This window comes from Cynocephalus volans, chromosome 15 (assembly GCF_027409185.1).
Source record: "Cynocephalus volans isolate mCynVol1 chromosome 15, mCynVol1.pri, whole genome shotgun sequence".
NCBI lineage: Eukaryota > Metazoa > Chordata > Mammalia > Dermoptera > Cynocephalidae > Cynocephalus > Cynocephalus volans.
The window spans coordinates 10,495,727-10,513,348 of NC_084474.1; the positions used below are offsets into that span (position 1 = coordinate 10,495,727).

General features: G+C 35.1%; 1 protein-coding gene across 3 annotated transcripts in view; it reads right to left on the minus strand.

Annotated features, from left to right (window-relative positions):
• Positions 1 to 5,046: 5,046 nt before the first annotated feature.
• The window catches only part of PCMTD1 (protein-L-isoaspartate (D-aspartate) O-methyltransferase domain containing 1), a 71,773-nt gene continuing 59,197 nt past the window's right edge, over positions 5,047 to 17,622 (minus strand). For all 3 annotated transcript variants that reach the window (XM_063079620.1, XM_063079617.1, XM_063079619.1), the window contains 3 exons: positions 17,173 to 17,344; positions 15,393 to 15,516; positions 5,047 to 8,174 (listed from right to left, as the gene is read on the minus strand). In XM_063079620.1, coding sequence (XP_062935690.1) covers positions 7,807 to 8,174; positions 15,393 to 15,516; positions 17,173 to 17,226 — 546 coding nt within the window. In that variant the 5' untranslated portion in view covers positions 17,227 to 17,344 and the 3' untranslated portion in view covers positions 5,047 to 7,806. The remainder of the gene's footprint in view (positions 8,175 to 15,392; positions 15,517 to 17,172; positions 17,345 to 17,622) is intronic.

Sequence of the window (17,622 nt, forward strand, 5' to 3'; positions counted from 1 at the left end):
AGTGGAGAACTGGTTTTGTCAAATTTTATAAACCTTCTGAGGAAAAAAATTCATCCTTCTCTGCAGTAATTTTTCAGTCCTTTTACATTCTTCTGTAGGTGAACACTGCCCCCTTTTGGCAAAATGTTCATATTTAAATGTAATTCTGGTAGGATTAAAATACAAAGAGATCTTAAGAAACAAAATTAATCTCCATGAGCAAGAATGATTTATTTTAAAATAAATTAAACTTTAAGTATGCTTGACATTGTTCATACATCTTTTATTTTCTAAGTATACTTATGAACCAAAAAAGCAAATTTTTTCCTTTCAATTTCAGCCTTACAATTACTATGCTATTGCCAGTGTCTGTTATTTGGAGGACATGAATGAGACCTACGTTTGTGCCCTAAGTTTTCAGATCAAAACATAATAAATATTCAAATAAATATAATTACATTCATAAAGTATTTTCCAAAAGGAAAGACAAAATACTTTTCCACTTTAGTAACCTAAACTCATTTTGAATTAAAAAAACATCTGATTCTGACTGTGAATACGAGGTTAAGAAGTGTAAGGCACCACACCCGTGACATGGCCCACTAGTGGCTGCAGGTCCTATCACACAGTGCCCTAGGACAACTCTCCAGCTGAAACCAACCAAATGTGCTACATAAAATATTAGATATTTTTGTAAATGCATAAATGAGCTATGACTGAGGATATTAGTAAAATGTGCATGAGTCCAAAACATGAAGTGAAAATGGGAAGCCAGCAAAGTAAGTCCAGACAGAAGGCTGTTTCAGCTTAACCCTATTTCCTTATTAACCAGGTGAAATGAACTTCAGGTGCTGAAGTAGCAGGGGTACAGGAAGAAGAAAAAGACCTTTCCTAAGTGGAGAGTCTTAATGGAAAAATCTCCTGTACAAAGCACAGCCATACCTTAAAGATGAACTAGAAATACACCGTCACCCCCCGCCCTGGCCCCTGCAATCCACCCAGCTACACACCCCAGGGAATGCAAGCAAAATTGCGTATTTCAAAACTTGCTATGGGGAAGCAGGGAGTAATATCTCCCCGGAGTTGTGGTATCTCCAGAGTAGCCTTCACATGGATTTTCAGGCCACTATACCTAGATGGTCCAAAACACCCTAAGCCAAGGACTTAGGCCATGAGCTGGCAGTGCTCCTGGCAAAAACAACCCAGGCCTCTAGTAATTCCCACAGAGAAAGTTCTACAATACAAGCTCAGTCAAAACCCACAGAATACAAAAGAAACAGAGTTATAGACGTTAGCCATCAGACATGAAATATAAAATAGTTGGGTCCAGTATGTTTAGAAAATTAAATACATTAACAAAGTGCAGAAGACTATAAAAACAACCAGGCAGACTTGAAAAAGAAGAACTAGAAAATATAACAAACATTAAAATTCAATGTAAAGGTTTAACAGCAGGTTTAGAGCAACTGAAGAGAGAATTAGTGATAGGAAGATATATGTGGGGTCTTCAAAAATCTCATGGAAATATTCAAATTATAATTCAATTTTCCATGAACTTTTTGAAGTACCCTCATATCTGAAGAAATTATCTAAAATTAAATACTGACAGACAAAAAGTTGGGACAATACCTTTAAGAAAAAAAAGTGGCCAAGAATTTCCAGAACTGTTGAAAGAAACCAACCCACACAACTACAAAATACTAGACAGGATAAACAAAAAAAATTCATACCTAGGCACATCATATGAAATCTCAGAGGATTAACAATGCTAAAACAAGAATAGTAAGAACTTCAAGACAAAATCTTTAAAGCAGATGACCTTAAAGGAATGGCTGTCAGTTGACTTAATAGCAACAATGAAAGCCAGAATCTAGAGAAATCATTACTTCGTGTTTTAGAGAAAATACTGTCAATCTAAAACTATATATTCAATGGACATACTTTTCAAAAACAAAGGCAAATTAAAGTTTTTCAGACAAAACTAAGTTAGCCACTGTTGGGAAAAATAGGAAAATGTCAGGGCCCCTCGGATGTTCAGAATCTTGCCGAGCATTTGCTATAAATATCCTTAGGTGTTCCTTGTTACTACTTAACGTGAGTTGTGCATGGGCACCCAGGTGTCCAGGGTTGTGGACTTAAGTATAAAAGACTAACAGCTCTGATCCACAGTGCTTCTCAGAAAAGCCACTAGGGTAGTTGCTCCTAGATCTGAATAAAACATGTTCATTTTTCTATACCCACAGCTCCCAGAAACTTTTTTTTTCTTATTACCTAGCTCACAGACCTGCATGTGGAGGGTTTGTGACCCAATCTGTGCAACAGACTCGAGGGGTCTGTCAGCCCCAGCTTTACAGCCACCTACTGTCTTTAACTAAAAGAAATTCAGAATGATGTACTTTAGGCAAAAAAGTTGGAATTCTCTAAGATGAAGAAAAAAATAATGAGCAAAAAATGTGCAGCTGGGAGTAGAGCTAATTAAGCATTGCTTAGATGAACAATAGTCACAGTATACTACAGGGGCTTAAAATTTTAGAATTACAACGCATGATACTCTAGCATATAATTTTGAGGTGATGACTTCATAAAGTGTTCTAAAGTACATTGTATTACTTAGGAGAAGGATAGGGAAGTAACTAACTTAGGCTTTGATAAACTAGGTGAGTGCATTAAAATGTCAACAGTAATAACTAAGAGAGCAGGGGGAAAAGTGTATAACTTCCAAACTAATAGACCAAAAAAAAAAGGAGAAACAAAGAAAAGAAAAAAAAAAGTATAGCACAAAATACCATTCTACAGTAATATTTAAAATGAATGTAAAATGGATGGAATGCTTCAAGTAAAATTCAAAGATTGCCAGAATAAATTCAGAAACTCGGTTACATGTTGTTTATAAGAAATGCACCTAAAACATAAGGATACAAAAAAGGTTGAAAATAAAAAGAACAGAAAAAGATACATTAGGTGACTACTCACCAAAAGAAAACTGCTACATGAACATCAAGACAAAATAGACTTTGAAGCAAAAAGTATTAAAAAGGGTTCTTACGTTATGCTAAAGATTCAAATCACCAGACACAACAATCCTAGTATCATCACATGAAAACAAACAAAGCAAAAATTGGAAGAACTTTAAGAAAGAGCTGACATTCCATCATCGAAGTGAAAGACTTTGCCAAATCTCTCTCAGCGACTGACAGACGACACCGGCAACACAAACACAGATTTACTTAGGCTATATTGGATTCGAACAACACAATTTAAAAACATATTCAATTGACATTAATAGAAAATTAAACAACTGCAGAACATATAGTCTTCTTAAACACACCAAGTCATTTATTAAAAAATGACTATATATGGGAAACAAAACAAGAAATAAGGCTGCTCGTTATCACTTATATTTAAGCGCTATACTGGAGGCCCCAACCAGCACATCTGGCAAAATAATAAAGTAAAACCCACAAGAGAAAATAAAGCTAAAACTTATCTAAAGATATGATTGTTTATGTAGAAAATGGAGAATTGTAAGAGACAGTACTGAATTTATGTACAAAATCAATAGAGTAATTTATAATTTTAATAGACAGAATATACAACAGCATTGAAAAATATAAAGTATCTACAAAGAAATTTAACAAAACATGTTAGATCTTCGATCCAAATTGTGTAACTATTAAGACATTAAATAAGACCCAACTAAAAGAAGTAGTCTGTATTCATGTCTGGTGGACTCCACATCATTCATAAACAAGTTAATTCCTGAACAAACTGATTTATAAATTCAATGTGATTCCTAAGGAAATCCCAAAAGGAGAGTGTGTGTGTGTGCGTGTGTGTGTGCGCGCGTGTGTGTGCGTGTGTGCATGTGCGTAATCTGAGAAGCTGATCCTAAAATTTATTTAAAAGTCTACAGGTCCATGGATAGCCAAGAAACTCCTGGAATGAGTTAAAGGGACTTATCTTTCTAGATCAAGATATCACATACACTGACAAAGAGTTAGTATCCATTAATATTAATGGATTAATAATATAATATAAATCAACTTTTAAAAAGAAGGTACCCAACAAAAATTGTACAGAAGACTTAAATGGCACTTTACAAAGGATACATAAAACCAAGAAACCCTTGAAAAGATTAAGAAAACCTTAACAACTAACAAAATCCCTATAAGATACTTCACACAACCAAACAGGCAAAAATCACGGTCAAGTGTAGGTGAGGATGCAGATTAACTAGAACATTTAAACACTGCTGGAAGGAACACACACTGTTACACTATTTTGAGAAAACAAATTTGTACCATCTAGGTAAAAGTGAATATAAACATATTCTAAGACCTAGCAATTCTACTCCCAGAAGCACACCGTAAGAAGACTCTCACACATGTATACCACAAAACACACAGAATGTTCACAACTGAACTATGTGAGGGAACAAGAAATGTCCATTAATGGTAGAAGGAATAATTAAATTATAAACTGTGAATGTAAGATAACTATATACAACATGAATCAATCTCAGAAAGGTAACGTGGCGTGAACAAGCAAGCTGCAGAAGAATGCATGTAAGTATGATTCCAGCATGTCTGAAGCCAACTAATATATTGTTTAGAGATGCAAGTGCATGTGGTAAAATGACAGCAAAGAGAAAGATCGTGATAAACACAGAAGAGTTACACCTGAGAAGGGAGGGATTAAGATGACAGAAGGGGTAAGAATGAGGAGGGATAAAAATTACCCCTGAGAAATGAAGGACTGGGAAGGGGCACATGGGTGACAGTCATGCTAGTAGTTGAACCTAATAACAGGTACACACATGTACCTACATGTACACTGAATTATTCCTTGTTCTTTGCATATATTTTATAAATATTCTTCATATGTACCGAATAGTTTATAAAAATAAATTTTTAGAAAACTCTATACTCTTCAGAAATGTAAATAGTCAAAAGGAAGTGAAATGTCCAGAGACAACTGTATACCATAATTCCACATCTGTCCATAGGTGTCTTAACAACTGTCTAAATTAAAAAAGAAGAGAAAAAGAAAAGCCAGGCCACTGGAGAATAATGCTTAATTATATGTAACTGTTTATTTAAAATAGTTTTTCAAGTCTTACAACGATTTAACAGGCTTTGCGTCACCTTTATCATCTCCAACAGCTAAAAATCAACATTTACACCTTTTTATTTTAACCACTATGTATGCTATTTTAGTAACATTTTTCTTTATTAATACTAGAACCAAATACTCGTATTTCGACCAATAAGCAGAACAGGTTTAAATTACCCTATTGGTAGCTATGATGGTGTTGATAAATTCCTGGGATTTACCTGACGCTGGGTGCCACTGCAGGCCCTGTCTCTAACTAGCTGTAAAACAGAGGCAAAACATGCCACCTCTCTAGGCCTATTTTCTCATCTGCAAAATAAAAGCCTAAATTAGACAATATCTATTGTTTCATCTGGCTGTAAAATTCCATGACTATATTTCCCATCATTTTCACTTACTTCATCTTTATTTGCTACTTCTCCACTTATAAAGCATAATTTTCCATACTCAAGTAAACATAAAATTCATTAAAAAATAAACACAAACCCACAATATTCTTATTCTGATATGCCTGTATTAGTAGATAAAAAGGCTTTAACCTGAATTTTCATTTTTCATTTCTACCTCTTTATTTAAAGTCAATGATGAAGTCACAACCATAAAATGAATGCATTTAAAAACACAAAAGATATATTTCAATGACAAAAAAATATGCAATGATCATGAAAATCTACTGTATACTTTGCCAAGGTCTTATGAAAGACAATATGAAAAATGTCAATCTTCATATATATCCTTATTAAAAACTCTCTCCTAAATAGTAAAATCATTTAAGAATATGTATCTTTACATATCTGGACACCAGCTCCTAAGAGAAGGGGGTTAGGGCAGATAACTCTTCCCAGGTTTTCTACATAAAAATATGTGGGCAGCAGAAATTCAAGATTAAACTTCTAAAACAAACAGTTAATTCAAAATAAAATGAACATTTCTAAAGCTGACAACAGGAATGACACTCATTTTTTTCTTTCCTAGACAGAAACGAGATGGGGTATTTAATAATAACAGCTTAGTAATCGTCTAAGAAAAATTGTAGCGATATCCCCATCCCACCCCCAGGACACTGGTATAAAACAAATACCTTCTATGAAATTATTTTTCACATTACTAAAATATCCCCAATTACTTGAGACAATTTCAAGCTTACACTATTTCAAACACCTGTTTTTGGATTTGTGGGATTTCAGAACTGAGAGTTTTTACACAATATTTGAATCTTAGTGGAGAGATAATAATCCTTTCACTATACTACATTGACTGGGTTTTCTTAAGCAAATCTGAGCAACTACTGTAACAGTGATACTGCTGGTAATAAGTGATACACTCAGATTTTTCCCTTTAAAAAATATATAATCCATGTGACACTAAGTAGTAAATATGTTATGTTGTACACTTTCTTAACCAGGAATGACTGTTTTCAGGCCTTACTAGGAAAACATTTACTACCTGCTTCATCACTGATAAGCTACAACAAAACTCAAATGATGGATAGTTTAAGAATGTGATATTAAGCAAAAAATAAAACCCATTATAATTTACCAAAAGAAACATTTTAAAAAAGTGAGAAATTAAATGAGCATGGTATAGGTCCCAAAGATTAAACTAGAATTCTGACCTGGATTTTCAAAGCAAAAGGCATCTACATACAATTTCTGGAGACATTTCTTATCCTAGAAAGATCCAAAGCAAAAGCAGGCAAGCTTGGCCCTACCTTGTCAGAGATAAATATTCAGATAAACTAGAAGTTCCATTTCCTAAAGTGCATCTGCTGACCAAGTCTGCCCTGGCCCTGCTCCTTAGAGCTACCCAAGAAACTGGCTGTCACCCATGCCTATTCACTCGCTGTCTCTGCTATCAAGAGTCACACAGAATGATGGATTTTTTAAAAACGAAATACTTTATACAGTGAACTATAGAAAAAGCAATCCTAAATACACTATCTTTTAAAATTCTAGAGAATTACAATAACCTCATTATTCTTAAATACTGAAAATGTAAAGGGTCCATACAAATGAAGAGTTGTATTAATTATATTCTTCCTACTTTATTCACTTGCTATGCTCTTAAAATCTCTATGAGAGAAGCAGTATTTTCCCCATGTCTTTTGGCAACAGATTCAAAAGCAAAAGTAACAGGGCTGTAAAATTTCATGATTTTTTTTTTTAAAGCTAAATTATTCAGTATCTTGTATTGTTATTGCACTCATATATCGCCCGGAAAACATCTACAGTAACTCAGCAATAGTGATTGCAACAAAAGTAAGGTAAATAGGTCTACAAAGCATTGGATTTCCTTATCAGATAGAAAGTTTTCATACAGGAAATGCAAACAACCGCAATTCAAATCAGATTATATATGCTTAACAATTATTCAAACCTTATATAAAATTAAATCTAACCCTCACTACTACAAATCTGGAAGGAATCAGAAAAGGGTTTATAGTACACAAGTCCTGATTATTGTTGCATTCCACTTTGAAATCACTCTGAGTTAAAATAGCATTTTTCCAAGATTTAAAAAAAAATAGATTTTATAAAAGGGATTCTTTTTAATCACTTTTTAATACAACATTTTTGTTACTGACAGAAACAAGTTATACTTTTTTCCACTATAATTCGCTCTGATGAAAGAAATAATTCTCTTTCAACTCTAACAAACACTACATTTTCAAGACTAAAGAAATTATCAGTAGGCATTCTTTCTTCTTGACCTAAGTTATTTGTCTCTAAAATATGTCAAGTAAGCTTTCAAAGATTCAGGGAGGGGCAGCTTCATGATTTTTTCTCTCAGTAAGTTTTGAGGTGGCTCCTCTGTCTTCATGGCTTCACTGTGGTCTTTCTCTTCCTCTTCTTTGTTATCTTCTTCCATTTTTTCGTCCTCCTCACTGTCTAGAGGCTGAGGAATGAGCTGATTACCCACAAATACGTAAGTGTTAATTCTCTGTTTAACTCTCTTTCTTTTTCTTCTGGGTGGAGCCCTTTGAGGAATCCCCTTGGCCTGCATCTCATCATTTATGAAATTTCTAAGAGTGCGTCGAATGTAGATACGAGCCAAGTCCTGTAGATTCCTGACAGCACAGGGGGCTAAAAACAAAAAACACAAAAAAGAAAACATAAAAAATAAAACATTACATATTATTTGTTTCTTCACAGAACAAAACATGTGTTTCTTAGTGAATTTTAGAAAACACAGAAGTATAAAAACTCTGACTACCACCTAACAAAGATTCGGGGGTACCTATTACATACCCAGCACCATTCTAGGTACCAAGAAGCAGTGAAGAACCTAAGTTGTACAGGTGTATGTGTGTTGCCATGTTTGCACATTAAAAATGCTCTGGAAAGATAAATAAGAATTTAGAAACAGGGTACATCATAAGAACTAAGTAATCAGGGGACAAGAACAGGTGACAGACTTTACCCAGCATATACTTTTATACTTTTTGATGTTTACATGAGGAGAACTATTTAAAAAACTCAAAAGCAATATTTGAACAGCTGCCTCAGTCTGAACTCTAAAGCTGTCTCTCTCTCTCTCTCTCTCTCTCTCTCACACACACACACACACAGCCTCTTTCTTTCTTTCTGTAAATCAACAAGTAGAACTGGTTCATGGCAAAGAGCCATCAGAAATAATGCTGTGAACAAACACTTTAATAGCCCAAAGAAGCATCACAGATCTTAAGCCACTGATGTCTACTTGTATCAAATATCATAGAGTAGGAACATATTGCCCATCTGCTTCACTCCTATCTTCCAGAGACATACAGAAATACGTCTAGAACCATACACTCTTCTTTGTAGCCTACATTTATATGTATATATATTTATATATGTATATTTCTACATACACCACAGATATAGACATATATCTAGAACCACACACTCTTCTTTGTAGCCTGTTCCAATACTTTACATAAAGAAATGAATTCTCTATGCCCCACACAAAATTAATTTCTCCTAGTTTCCATCCCTGTGGAAATAAAATTATTAAAGATCCTTCATTTCTAAAAATAAACAAAACTCTTCTCAGTTGAGCAGTACTAAAAATCTTCATCATTTATTGTTCTCATCTTTTCACTCTTGGTACTCTTTTTTGGATATTCCCCTTGCAAACTTTTTGGTGTGACAAATTCTGCCGTTAGTTACTTGTGGCTATGGTCCCTCTTTGCCTTTAGACTGTGAGCTGTGGGTGGGTTGCTGTTTGCTCTTGGTGCTATCCACAGGGCCCTGACAGTAAGAGCCAGGCACAGTGCATCACCCCACTGAGGCTCACAGAATGCTTCCTGTGTTCTTCCCACCAACCACAGTACGCACCATGGGCTATGCCCAATCACACAGCAGACATACCCTATAGTAGTAAATATGGTTTTCCTTAGAACCATAGCGTAGAAGACTTGGGGTATGGTTACTTTTGATTGGGCGGTCACAAAGATCTCCCTGAGGAGGTCAAAGATCTCTTAGCACAAACCTATTGGCCACTTCTTCAAGCTTTTTTCAATGCCCTATTGAAACATGAAATGTAAAGAATTCCAAAGAGCCACACTGGGCATGTTCAGCTAGAAACCATTTTTTCTGCTCCTAGCTACATGTAGTGGAAATTGAAACAAAAAAGAATCTGAGTTCAAATTCTACGTCTGTCACTGATTAGTTTTGTGAACATGGGTAAGTAACAATAGATGTGAGCTCTTATCCCTTATATGTTAAAATGTGCAAAATACCACCTGCTCTGCCTACCTTCCAAAAGTGTTCACTAAGTTATTTAGCTTTCATTCCACAAATATTTGTTAAACTATATGTCGGGCACTGTTAAAGAACCCATTTAGATACATAGCAGGTGATTTAGGCTACAAAAGTGCCTACACTCATGGAGCTGACATGTTTGGGGGAGGGGGTAGGAAAACAAAAAGCAATTATGAAAAACAAAAAAACACAGGGAATACCAAAAAAAAGCAAACACCGATGATACAACAGATAGCGACTTGGGGGTATGGTTACTTTCAATTGAGTGGTCACAAAGGTCTCCTTGAGGAGGTCATCTCTGAACTACGATGTAAATGATAGAAGGTAACAGCCCTAATAAGCAAATGAGCTTGGCATGTTCAAGGAGCTGAAAGAAGGTTGGTGTAGATGAAGTTTGGAGCAGGAGGTCAGCTGGGAACACCTGGGCAGTCCACATGGGGTATGAGCATACTCTGATAGGTGGGTGGCAGTACAGATGGAGAGAAATGGACAAATTTCAGATAGTTTTTGAAGACAGGATGGAGATGGATTGGCTGTGGAGAATGAAGTAGGGAGAAAAAGAATCATGGAAAAAATCTCATTTGTTGGCCTAAGCAACTGGGCAGATCTGGTGTCAGTCACTGATATGACAAAGACAGAGGGGAGAACATGTTGAGAAGAAAATGAAAATTTGTGTTTTGTTTGTGTTAAATTTGAGGTGTCTAATACATATCCAAAATGGAGATTTCAGTAATAACTACAGTGTCACACTAGTCACCACTTTCAATGTTTTATATATAATAACTCAATGCTAAGAGGTTACATAACTTGCTCTAGGTCGTAAGTGACGGAGGTGGGACCTGAGTGCAAGGTTTGATGCAGAGTGCACACGCCTTTCCAACCACAGGCAGTTAGAGCACGACTCGGGGACTGGGGGACCGGAGCTGGAGGACAGCCTGGGAGCGAGTGTAAAACAGAGGGGAGGAGTGGACAGGCCTAACTCTGAGAGAGAACAAATCTATTAAAATTTTGGAAATTCTAAAAGACCTAAGAATTAGGAACTCTAGTAGTCTTTTCAGCTGGCCTTTGCTCATGAACCTCTCTCAGATTACTGGAATTTTCTGTCAACACCTTAATTATGTTCTTCCTCTGCCAACACTGTCTGCTATTCCAGGGATAATAAGCCTTTCAATCCAAAACCGTCACAGTACCTGAACTTCATCAAGAACCAACTAGACCCAACATAGGAAAAGACTCCAACTTGACTTCTCAGAAGTCCTAAAATAGCATCCACATGAACTTATTTAAAAGTTCTTTGGAATGACACAAAAACTTTTAGATAATCCCCAAGCCCATCTATTCAGACATCCCCATTGTTCTCTATTTGTTGACACTCCCTTTTTCTCAATCTGTCCAGTTATGAGATAAGGATTTAACGGACCAGGCAATACTAATCCCTGACTGCTATGAAAATTTATTTTAAATTCAAGCTTTCACTCCAAAACTACAGTTAAGATTATCTCTAACACACACATTTAAGCTCCATTTGTTTTCCAAGGTAGGCTCTATATAGATTTTATAGGAACCTAAGAATCAGGACTTCCATTTTTATTTGTTAACAAAGATTGAAAAGGACATTGTATTTAGGTTGAACCATACAAAACTGATGATTTTTGGCTTTTTTTGACCTACAAAAGCACTGGTTTCATATAGTTCAACATGATTTACTTCCACAATTTATAAAGTCTCTTTTGCCCCTGAACTTTAAACAATGTATCCTTATTTTTAGAATGTCCTCTCTGCCCCCTGCAAAAAAACCACAAAAAGAAATGTTTTAAGTCGAATAAAAATTAGTGATGAATCAGAGGAAAAATTATAATTCCATTTTAGTAAGCTGTTTAATATGAGCAATTTTATTGCTACAAGATATATTTGGCAAAGGATTTGCTTGTGTATTATTTTTAGGGTTTTTTTTGGTACCAGCATTCTTTCATAGTTTAACTCCCTATAATTAATAGAATAATGTCCTCTGAACAAAAAGGTATTTTGCCTTATTTTAAAAGAAAAGGAAACTTGCTTTTATTCACTACACATCTTATTAAATTTTGGTGAATACTAATTTTCAAAACTCTTCTCATCCTGTGAATATTACCTAAAGTTTTATTTTTTAGAAACTCATAATTCCTGACTCATTTATATAAACTGCTGTTGGTAACTGATGACTTTTTATTACAGAAACTTTCAAGTATACACAAAAAGAGAGTCAACAGTATAATGAACCCTCATATGCCTAACACATAGCTTCAGCAATTATCCTTCATGGGTAATCCTATTTCATCAACACCTCCATCCCCACCTCAGATTATTTTAATGAAAAATTTAGACATATCATTTCATTTATGAATATTTCAGAGGTATGATGGAATTTTGAACAATTTAAACTCCTTCCCCCACTTTATCCTATTCCATTGAATTTATTCCTATTTTACATTCACAATTATAAATGTCACTCAACCCAACCAATGACAGTCTTAGATCTATTAGTGTTGACATCCTTAAAATAAGGGAGAATGGAAATTGCTCATTTATAGCATAGTAACCATGCCACTCAAATTATGTAATTATAAAACCATATTTACAACCAAGACTCTTCTCTAAAGGAAACCAAACTAGGAAAACTGTCAGATAAAAAAGGGAATGATTACTGATAGAATTTGGAAGCTTTTAACAGTGTCAGTTGCAAGGTAAAACACTTAAACAGCTGTTGCACAGAAACCTATAGGGGACTCTAAAGTATGCTTATATATGATGAACATGATGCTTACGGTTAGGCCACTGTCAAAGCCAAATTGTGTCAGAGAATTTTTTTTCATTACTTCTTTTTATTACTTTTCATCCAGTTAGGATAGTTTAAACAAAATTGTCATAAACTGTAGTCCTAATGTTTAAAAAATAAAGGAGAAAATAGTTTTACTTTGTTATTATCATTGCTTTTAGCAAGGAGTTTAATTAGGTACCCAATAACTGCATTACAGTATAGTCTACTATAATATACAGCACGTATATGAGTACAGTATAAATATATGAGGGGTCTTCAAAAACTTCATAAAGGATTCATATTATCTTTTAATTCAATTTTTCCATGAATTTCTTGAAGTACAGTAGACTTCACAGAAATAATCATATTATGCATACAGATACAAGTGACAATCACTTGGGCAAAAAAGAAAGTAGTACTTTTCTGTGTCCCAGAAGATACCCAATGTATGATACCCCTTTCTGACCAAACTGGAAGTTTAAATTTAATATTCTAGCACAGTAACTTCACAGTTCTAAGAGAATGACTCTCCCTTTTGATAATCTTTTTTTTTTTAAATCATTATTTTATTTTTAAGTTTTCCTGTTTTATGTGGATTTTATGTATAACTTGACTCAAATCCTTTTCATAAGTAGCCAAAATATACATTACCAACAAGTATATTTATGAAAAATGGTTGATAACATTTTCTGAATTATAAAAGGTTCAAAATGTTTTAGAACTGAGCGCTTAACTTCTTTCTAAATGATATCAAAATAAGAGCACAGAGACAGAATATATGAATCTCATGAATCTGTAAAAAGTAGTCAACAAGTTTCCTTTGATGGCAGCTCATATTAGAGAAGAATGCTGGTAAAGTGCTCTCCTGGGGTCCAGGAGAAGAAAGCTTCATGCCACTGATAACTCCCAGAGTGACAGTCACTACAGAGCCACGTGGGCCTCTCTCTAACACCTCATTCATTCCTCCCCCAGCCAGGAGGAATGGTTTGTATAGATTGAGTGTGCAAGAAGCCCCTGGCAATGTGTGGCTCTGTTGTTCCCTTCTTTCCTCTGGGATTTGCCTACTTTCCTCCGGGACTCGCACACATGGACTGGGCTCTGCTCACCCATGTACTTACAGGGTAGGCTTCCAAGGTGGGAGATTGGCCAGTGTTGCCTGTAACTGGGTGGGTAAGTCTCTAATTTAAGGGTGTAGAACTCAGCTATATTCTCCCACCTACTCTGCTTGACAATAAAGCTAACATTTCAATCCCTAGCTATCTGACTCCCAAATTTGTCTCTCCATTGGTAAGAACTTGAGCAAGAAAAAAGAGGTGTAATTTAGTGACCTTCTCAAAACTCCAAGACCACTTTTCATTAAGCAATTATTACATGCCAGGCACTATGCCAAACACTTTACAAATAATACTTCATATAATTTTAAAACCACCCCAAAAGTTCCCAAAGTCACACAGCTCAAAAGATGGTAGAATGAATACTTCAATAAAATTAAATTTCTCTATAAAGCCAGATTCCTATGAAATAAACTCATTTAAATATTTAACTAAATCCAAGAGGTTCATTTTTGGTAAAGAATTTTACTTAATGGGTTAACAAAACCATGATATCCGCCAAACCAATTAATACTACTCTCTCCTCTTCTCTCTTAAGGTTTTGTTAGCCCCATTAAGCTGACCACATCCTCCTCCTTGAAACTTTTCTTTCTTGGTATTCAACACCCTGTGCACACTGGTCCCCTACCCACCCCCCCCACTCCAGCCACCACTCCACTAACCCATCTTCCTCTGTCTCATCTCTAAACCTGGTAGACCACAGGTCCAACCCTAACACCTCTTCTCTACCTCGGCCTCCCCCTAAGGGGCCTCATCCACCTCATCCAATCACAGCTTGCGATGCCATCTTTATATTGAGGATTCTCAATTCTTGCCTCCCTCATGCGGTAGGTTTGCATCCACTTGACAACCTGACATCTGTAAGCTAACAGACAACTCAAACATGGCCAAAAGAAAATGTCTATGTTTCTACACTATTTCCAAATTATGCCACCTCTCATCTTCCGAACAACAGTAAATGGCACCATCACTCAGCTAGCCAAAGGAAAACTGATTCCTCTTTTTCCTCCACCCACACTCCTCACATAGTATGCTATTTTTCTGCCTTCAAACACCCCCTTAGCTACACCAATATTAACTCTACCCTTGGGTATAATAAAAGCCTCATAATTGGCCTGTTTGCCCTTTTCCCCCATGATAATCCATCCTCCACAGCCCAGCCAATGAGCTTCCACCACCCTGGACCTTCTTCCTGGTCTGGGAATGACCAAGCTCTTTTCAGCCTAAAGCCTTTTGTATTCACTGTATCTCTGTATGGAAAATGCTACCACTAAATCTTGACATGGCATATTCTTTTATATCGTTCCCGTTATAAATTCACATGTTGTCAGGGCAGAAAGGCCTTCCTTACCATCATACCTAAAATAGATGCCCTTCCCCACAACCAGTTACTTTCTATCACATCACAAACTATAATGAATAAATTTGGTTTTGGTTTGACCTGCCCCTCTTTTCACGTTTCCATGAAGGCATGAACAGTGTCTGGTACGAGGTAAGGATTTTATCTAAAAAACAAGTTGAATAAATCCACTGAATATATTACTAGGTATTTATTTAATTCTTCATAGTTACACAGCCTATTAAATCCCCAGCATATGAGTTGAACACTGTAAGTCACAATTCAGTCTGAAAGTACAAGGAGCTACTTACGGAGTCCCACAGAATCTGGTTTGCCATTATCATTCTTACTTGGTTGTACAAGTGGAGCAAATGAAACAGCAAGGATATTTTTACTTTCCCAAGTATTTTGTCCAGTTCGCATAATCTGTGTTAACTATTTAGAGAGGAAAAAGAAAAAGAACACCTTATTCCTGGTAATGTGATCATCTTGCAATCAAAATTTTGTTTTAAGGGAATAACTGCCAATAAGAGCTATATAAGCACTTATATTTAAATGCAACCAAACTACTTCCATTTAAATATTTACTATAAAATAATATAGAAGGAATCAAAAATATTTGCTGATCAAGACAGATATTTCAATGCAAACTGGATACCCCAATGTGGTCAAGTAAGTCTGCGTGTTAGATTTGACGTCTGATAATTTCTAGGGGTACCACCACAATCCATACATTCCATTGCCTCCTAAAATGTGTCTGAAATAGGCTTGGTCATTTGGTTACAGCATTAGACTAATAAAACCATATTTTCATTACTGTACTAATGAGTTGGCTTCATGTTCTTCCCATGATGGTAATGAAATATAGATTCTAACTCAAACCCCAACTTGATATTTAACAAATAAATATAATTAGTCACAAAGGGACTATGAGTTTGACCAACTTCAGTAAACACCCATCACTAGTCCTAGAAAAAAATATATTAGCTAAGTAGATGGCTTGTTCAAATTGAATTAGTATCTTCAACTTTTTTCAAAAAGTATCCCATTACTGTATTTGATATTTGTATGATAGTATAGAATAAATGTTATAAAAAATACTGATGAAGAAGTTGTATTTTAAACATTTGAAAATGTATCATTAAAGGAAAACAGAAAAAGAGTGTATAACTGGGAATCTAAATCTTGGAAGCAACTGAGTAACATTTTTCCAGAAACATTTTTTAATGAATATTTTTATATTCTGCCTTTGTAATAACCGGCAAACAATTTTCGACAGAGCACAGTGCATGGGAATGGTGAGATCTATTAAGCTGCAAATGGCACACTGAAATGTTAAGGGACCACCAAGACATATAAACTCTACGATTATCATGCTAGGTACCAGTCATCTTAAGTTGTCACCTCTACTGCACAAACTGCAAGGTGTTTCAAACATCTCAGATTTAGGTTAATGTGAATATTAAAGATCATATTTTTTTGAAATACATTTTTATAACTTTTTAAAGTAATTTGCTTTTGAAAAATCCACCCATTTTCTGAATAAATGAGTATGTCATACACTTATTATACCTAATAATTCTAAATCAAGGTAAGGAAAATTAAATAATGCTTATAAATAGCTGAAGAATATTTTCAAGTGAGTCTACATAGCACTCAAAGATTTTAAAATTCACTTGTTTCATTAATGAAGTTATGCACTTCAAAACAAACCACAAATAGAATTTCTTTTTGATATGTTCAAAGAATTGAAGAACGTTGGAAACTCAGCAGCTTGTAGAGATCATCACATTCAACTGAACACCTTCCAGGTGAGAAAACTAAATGAGGGAGCGGCTTGCTTAAGGCCACAAACAGGGAGTAGCTGAGCTCAAGTGAAAGCCCATCTCTTCTAATCCCAGCGTAGAGATCCTTTCTATAGCTGCTTTGCCTAAATAAGAGCCTGTCTCAAGTTTTTTCTATACAAACAGATCTGTGAACAGTATTTCTTCTTCAAAAATTATGTGTACCTTTCATTAAATAACATTTCCCCATCTTAAACTAATGTGTTTGTTTCCTATGGCACTAAGCAAAAGGAATACTGGAAATTACCTGATCCTCTATAGGCATGACTAGTATGCCTCCAACTTTTAGTAATATTTTCATGTAGTTTTCATGGTCTTTCTGGACTCCAGCTCCACAATAAATTCGATCATACTGATGACTGTCAGATGCTATCTGGAGGCAATTACCAACCACAAATGCAGGTTCACAAAACTCAAATCTGCATGGAAAAACAAACATATTTTAATTCATTTAAACAAAACATCAGATCTAAAAAAGTTATCATAATCTAGTCCTTTAAAATAGGGAAGTTAACAAAATTAATTATAAGGATAAAAATAATTATGTAATTTTATATAAATATATTTATAAAGTTTAGCACTGATCAAATGTATTTTTTTTATTATTGATGATACAGGGTACATGGTTTGAAAACATTAACCTATTTTTGGGCCACACTGAAACCTCACTTAAGGCTTCAAAAATGAATATAATGGA